Below are 6,697 nucleotides of genomic sequence, written 5' to 3'. Positions count from 1 at the left end.
ATCCCCAGCTCCTCACAAAGATAAATAAAATAAAATAAAACAAAACTACATCTGTGTCAGAATCATCTGAGGACCCTCACTCAGTCTGTTGCAGTCATGGCATCCTTCAGGCAGGGGTGAGTCCAGGGCAGGGTTCAGTATTTGTGTATATGGTGGTTACAATCTATTCAGGTGCAAAGGTGATTTAGAACAGGACAATTCCATATGGGGCTCCCAGGGCAGAGGCCAAATCTCCCTTGTCAGACTGGGGAGACCTCTGAGCCTGCTAAGTGCAGGAATCTGAATTCTTTAGTCCCAGTATTTCTCCCAACTTCCACCCTTTGCTCCCCAGTCCCAGACCCTGCTCAAAGGGGAGCTCAGACAGTGTGAAAGAGGGCACCAGGTAGAATAGAAACACATACTCAAGAAATTTAATACTTTGCCTTAGTTTATTTATTCAGAGTTGGTCCAATGTCCAGGTTCACATTCAACATGCAAGAGCTACAGACAGAAAGTTCCCAGGGCTCACTCCTTGTACCTTACACCCACTCAGATAAGGGATGAACTCTTCAGAGATAGAAAGGAAGAGCCCCGCATTTTGTAGACAGAGGCAGCATCAGTGTTCTATGCCACTGTTCACCTGCCACCATTCCCTCTTAGTGCCATTGCTCACCCACCAGGAGCATTCTCTTGGCAGCCAGGAGCAAAGCAGTGAGCTCCACTATTTTAGTGGTTGGTTCTCTCCAAGATTCATCAACTCTCCAACTCATGGAGCCTTTTCTGGAGCCTATCAATCCCTGTTTAAAAGGCATGCAGTGACAGAAGAGGACATGACACAACAACCTAAGACCTTCTAGAGGCTGGGTTGACTCTGCCCCTGGAGAGCTGAGCTCTTGCTCCTCCCAACAGTCTGATTTTAAAGAAATGGACCAAACCAAATGGACAGCCAATGTTGCTAAAGCCGGAGAAGCACAGCAAGGTAGGGGCCCAGAAGCAGGAAGTGAGATTTTCCCTAAAAGTCTTAGAAAAACTTTATCTAATTACTTGTAAGCCTGAAAGCACACATTCTTTTTCATTGGAAGCTTAAATTAATATGGTTTTCAACCTCCCTTCCCAGTGGAGAGGTATACTTTGGGAATTCCATTCTCCTATTCTTCACAGGGGTCTACCTCTCTCAATTTCATCTCCCATGTGGCCAAAGGCAGACTTCAAGAAGACAGTCCCCTATCTTCTTTTCTGTACCCCCTCACCCTTGCCATAAACTCCATCACTACCCCAGTTACTTCCCTGATACCAATTCTCTACCAACTTCCTTAACGAAATTATAGCCAAAGTGCCAAGGCAGGCCAGAGCTGCCATTATACTTCTTACAGAGGCTGGGGGTGTAGCTCAGTGGTAGAGCATTTGGCTAGCATGCATGAGGAGCAGGGTTCCATCCCAAGCACTGCAAATGAAACAAACAAAAACCTCTTACAGAAAAGCCAATATCAGGGACAACAGCCTCGATAGAGCAAGATCTGGGTTAAGTGAGGGGAAGAGAGAAGGAAAGGTGACCTGAGAAATCTCAGAAGCAGGGATCAGCTACAAGCCTCAGATAAATGACAGTAGGCTAGTCCTCTCTCTCCAGGAAGCAGTGGTACCCAGCAGAGAAAGAAGGCTGTGGGTAGACCTTGGGTAACACAGGGTATATAGGTGGATGTCCTCCAGATGCAATTGAATACATATATAATATACACACACACACACATGTGCTCATGAGTTTGTGTGTAAATATACAGGCTCCCAACATACATTCCCCATGACAGAACCTGCACATATACACCCTGACACACAGGCTTGAACAAAGGTTCACTCATATACCTAACACAAGACTGCACAATCAAACTCATGCATATGCACACACACCTTCTGCATGTACATCCTCATTCACACATATATAAACATATTCTTGGGTATCTATCCACATATACATATACAAATTTACTGACTCTTACATATGTGCTACACACACATTCACTCTTACATATTCATGAGTTAGCCGGTGTGTACATGTGTGCACACAAGGCACATTTAAACTCACTTATGCTTACCTGCACTCATGTCAACAATCCCATGTGCACAACCACACACATGCTTGCCAACATACATGTACACCCCTGCACACTTGTAGAGGCACACAGTTAGCCCTGGTCCTGGGGCCTGGATGGTGCTGCCCTCTGCTGGAGACACCGGATAAGCTCCTTTCGGTTGTCTAGGATGGTGTCGAAGCTCTCCTGCAGCCTGGCCTGTTGGTCAACCAACTGGTGCTGCAGGGCCCGGATCCACTGGAGTAGTGCCAGGCGACGGTACATCACCAAGTGCACATGGTGCTTCTCTTTCTCCTGCTCTTTGTAGCGCTCCTGAGCCTGCAGCTGCTGCACAACCTGGACCACCGAGGGCAGAAGGGGATCAGGAGGGCCAGGGCCTCGAGGGGTCCCACAGGCAGGCTCTGGACTGCTGCTAGAGCTGTCGATGCTTAGGGAGCTGCTGGCATAGCCGATGTCCTCCAGAGGGGAGCAGACAGTGGCAGCACTACCCAACTTCTCAGGCTCAGCACCAGGAATCTCTGCACCCTCTGGGGGGCTGCGGACCCCGTCCTCAAGGAGTCCAGTGGCCTGGAAGGCCTGGTTGTCAGAGAGTGACTCAGAGGAACTCCTCAGCAGGATGGGTTCTACTTTGCCTGGCATCCCATGCCAATTCTCATTGGCGTCTTTGGTGCTCTCCATGAAGTTGGAATTGCTGTCTGGGTGGAGCTCGGGCTGACATACTCCAGGAGGCAGGCCCCCCAGGAATTGGGGCCCCTCTGCTAGCCCTGGCTGGATGGCAAACATCTTGCCTGTGAAGGGGAAACAGAAGAATGAGTCTGTTAAAACGCACTACCATCCCCACACTATTCCTTTGGCCTACAGTACCCTGCCTCTCCACCCTCAAAGTTTCTCCTTTTCCACCAAGCAAACTCCTTTCTGTACTTCAAAACTCAGCTCCTAGTATCCATGCCTTCCTGAGGCCTTTCTGATGTTCTCCCCACTGCCCTGGGTACACACTCTTATCCATGTGCATTTCCTATCCCTGGCATACATAGGTGGTGGTCAGTAAATGCCTATTCAACTGGAAGTGCTTGTTTCAATGATCTTGGGACAATTTCTAATCTAGCTTCCTGACTAGACTCCATCATATTCCCAGGAGCCAGCACAGAGCCTGGCACTAGCAGGTGTCTGCACATATTTGCTGGGGAAGTGAATTGGAGAGGGGACTGCAGTGGGATTTCGTGCTCTGGAAGACAGAGCCAATAATGTGAGGAGGTTACTGCTGACACCCAGGGCTGGCAGAGCTGGCTGCTGTTTCCTTCCCTGCCCTAGGGAGCCCTCCTTCTCCCACTGACAAGCTTGCCCCTTCCCTCCTAATACTCCTGGGACATGCTTACCATCTTGTGTCCCTGACCCTAGTTTGCTATACCACTCTTCCCTAATAACCAGCTTGTCCCCAGATATGGCCTTGAATTGACAAGAGATTTCTACTGAGCACATTACTAGTATTAGAAGAACTGAGGATCATTAAGAGTGAGGGAGAGCTGGGTGCAGGTGGCTCACACTTGTAATTCTAGCTACTGAGGAGACAAAGATGAGGAGGATCGAGGTTTGAAGGCAGCCCAGACAGGCAAATAGTTCAGGAGACCCGATCTCAAAACCCATCACAAAAAAAGGGGTGGGCTGGTGGAGTGGTTCAAGGTGTAGGGTCTAAATTCAAACCCCCGTACTGGGGGGGGGGGGAAAGGAGGGATATCACTAGGAGAAGCAGGTACTAGGAGAAACTCCATAGGTGGCAGGGACCCTCCCCACATTCAGTAGTGGGCAGACAATGGTGTAAGGACACCTTCTTTGTAACCTGCCCTACCACCATCCCTCCGGTTTGTGGGAAGGTGCCTGGAGATCTTCCCTTGCCTTAGTATTTCTCTTTTTCCTAAACTTGGTCGGGACCACAAATAAATCTGGGATAGGCAGGGGTGGTGCTAAGTGTCATGCGTTTTCTGAGATGCTAAAGTGGGAGCCCAGACACCCCCAGGATCAGGATTTCCCCCCTTCTCAAGCAAATCCGGAATTTCCGGGGTAGAGGGGACTGTACAATGGGGCATTGGTGACCTCCTCCACCTCGCAGAAGAAGACAACCCCCTAGAGGCAGAGGGCAGCGCCATCCTTCCCTAGTCTCTGCGGAGGCTGCTGGGCAGTGGCTGCGACGCCCGCCCCCCACTCCCGCGGCTGGGCTCCAAGCCCTCCACCTCGGGCCCGGACTCACGGCCTAGGGGCTCCCGCTCCTGCGGGGCTGGTTCTGGTTCCGCCCGGCCCTGCTTGCTGGGAACTTGTTACTGCGGCCTGAGGGTCCCTTGACTTGGGCGTCCACGTCCCAGCCTGGGTGCGGGGTCCCCAGCACCCCGCGCGCAGCCCCAGGCCCGGACTGCGGAGTCTGGCGGCGTCTGCGCGGCGGGGCGGGGCGGGGCGGCCTGGCCCACGTGGGCCGGTTCGGTTCTCCGCGCAGGACCCGCCTCCTCCACCTGGCCCGGCTCGGCTCGGCTCAGGCCTTCCAGGCCCGGGGCCATCTCCTAACGTAACTCCCTGGGCTGCTCCGATAGATTGGTTTGCATCACTGCAGCCATAGCGACGATTCCAAGCTGAAAATCTGATCGCGCACCGCCTTCCTGCTTAGAACCCCTCAATGGCTTCTCTACCGCACGGGAAATCCGTCAGGCTGCAGACGCAATGCCTGGCGCCTCCCGCCCTGCCTGCCTCCCGCCTTCCTCCTTTACCTGGCTCTCTGCACTTGGGCCCCACGCTCCTTTCTTTTGATTTTTGCACACACCCATCCTTCTGCCTAAAATTCTCTCTCGACTAAACTCGCGTTTCCATCTGTTTGGAGAGGCGCCTTTGATTCCAGGCCAGATTAGTTCCCCCTTCTATACTATCAGGGCACTTTTGTTCTTTTTCTTCATAGCACTGAATACAATTTGGAATTATATATTCATGTTGTGCTTATTTGATTAAATTTATTTAATGTAAGGTTTTAAGAAAAGACACTCTGGGACAGGGTTCCCAGCCAACGTTCTACACATTACCTGGGTGCTTCCTTGCCGCTGGGCAGAGGACCCTCTCCAGGGTTCCTGTGCAATGGACTCCTGTACTTTTCCCAGGTGAGGAGAAGCAGCTAGATAAGAAGGTGGTCTGAGCTTTCAAATTCCAGTGGATTCGTCTAGTGTTCTGTTTCTTGAGCCTGATTCCCCCTCCCTGGGGGAAATGTATGGAGGTTGGGGGCCCAATTTTCAATCAAATAATCCAATAATTGCTGACCTAATGACATGAGGCATCCTCTTTCAGTTCCAACTTGATTCCAGCTCACCATTCTCCAACCTAGATACTAAATGGGATATTTATACACATTATAAGCACATATGTAAATGTCCAGTGACCCCCTCCCCCATACAAGTAATATATTAATTAAAAAATCTTATATACAAAAATAAGAGAAATGAAAGAGAAAAAAATTTATAATTATTCCCTATTTTTAGAGGGACTAGGAAGAAAAAAAAAGCAGAAAGTAGCTTAATCTTAGGGCACTCCCAAAGCTAAGAAAATACAGGTGGCAATCTCAAGTCCTGAGGCCTAGCTGGTTTTTCCCTTCCCCAAGTTCCCCTTGCCTTCCACCCCAAATTCTCACTGCTAAGGGCTCTGGGCTTCGGTAGTCTAGGATTATGCAGGTCTCCCCACACCCATAGAGCCATAAAAGCTGGCTAATAGATCTGCCCAGAACAGCACCTCCTTCAGACCCTGTCTCTCCCAGCTCTCACCATGTGGGTCAAACAGAACCTGGAGTCCAAGAGTGGGAACCTCACTCCAGGTGAACTAGAAGTTTTCTCTGACACTTTATGAAATAAAATTAAAAGAAGATGAAGTAGCCAGATGCCAGTGACTCATGCTGAAATTCTGCTTACTCAGAAGGAAGAGATCAGGAGTATTGAAGTTTGAAGCCAGCCCCGGTAATCAGTTTGTGAGACACTATCTCAAAAAATACCCAACACAAAAAAGGGCTGGTGAAGTGGTTCAAATGGTAGAGCGCCTGCCTGAGTTCAAACCCAAGTGCCACCAAAAAAAAAAAAAAAAGACAAAGCAGGGAAAATGTGAGCCTCTTGGCCCTTATTAAGTAGTAACACCTCTGTTTCCCCATGGTAGCCATTATCAGGGCAGCCTACATTATGATCCCTTCTTTTCTATTCCTCCAGTGCTATGAGGAGCCTGAAATGCAATTAAGTCATTCCTGTATTCCCTGGTTAGAGGCATTCTCTCCAGATGCTGAAGCCTCCTGACCTGCAGAACATAGAACCTCAAAGACAGGAAGCAAACTCTGAAAAGTCCTTAGGTGCAATCACACAAGGTGCCACATCTTCCTGTACCTCTTTGTATGTATTCTGGCTACAGAACACAGAGAATTATATATTGAAGCTTAGCACAGTGGTACATGCCTGTAGTCCCAGCTATTTGGTATTTGGGAGGCTGAGGAAGGAGGATTGAGAGCAACCTGGGCAACATAGTGAGACCCTGTCTCAAAAAAATAATATATATATGTATATATATATTTATATTTAGAGAGAGAGGCTATATTGAACTCTGCAGGGTAGTATATCAGCCTGGCA

The 6,697-nt window shown here is 49.5% G+C and overlaps 1 protein-coding gene across 1 annotated transcript; it reads right to left on the bottom strand.

The window, feature by feature from the left end:
• Nucleotides 1-409: 409 nt before the first annotated feature.
• C7H1orf216 (chromosome 7 C1orf216 homolog) lies at nt 410-4,754 on the bottom strand. Its single transcript, XM_020159616.2, has 2 exons — nt 4,312-4,754; nt 410-2,854 (listed from the first exon to the last, which is right to left on the bottom strand). Exon 2 carries the CDS (start codon nt 2,847-2,849, stop codon nt 2,160-2,162), a length of 690 nt encoding a protein of 229 aa, XP_020015205.1. The 5' UTR covers nt 2,850-2,854; nt 4,312-4,754; the 3' UTR covers nt 410-2,159.
• Nucleotides 4,755-6,697: the final 1,943 nt, after the last annotated feature.

Source organism: Castor canadensis, chromosome 7 (genome assembly GCF_047511655.1).
Source record: "Castor canadensis chromosome 7, mCasCan1.hap1v2, whole genome shotgun sequence".
In the NCBI taxonomy this organism is placed as follows: Eukaryota; Metazoa; Chordata; class Mammalia; order Rodentia; family Castoridae; genus Castor; species Castor canadensis.
Note: the sequence above shows the minus strand (reverse complement) of the source record. Positions and strands in the feature narration are given on the sequence as shown.

Excerpts from the sequence above, each read along its gene's own strand:
- C7H1orf216 (XM_020159616.2), bottom strand. The coding sequence starts at position 2,849 with ATGTTTGCCATCCAGCCAGGGCTAGCAGAGGGGCCCCAATTCCTGGGG.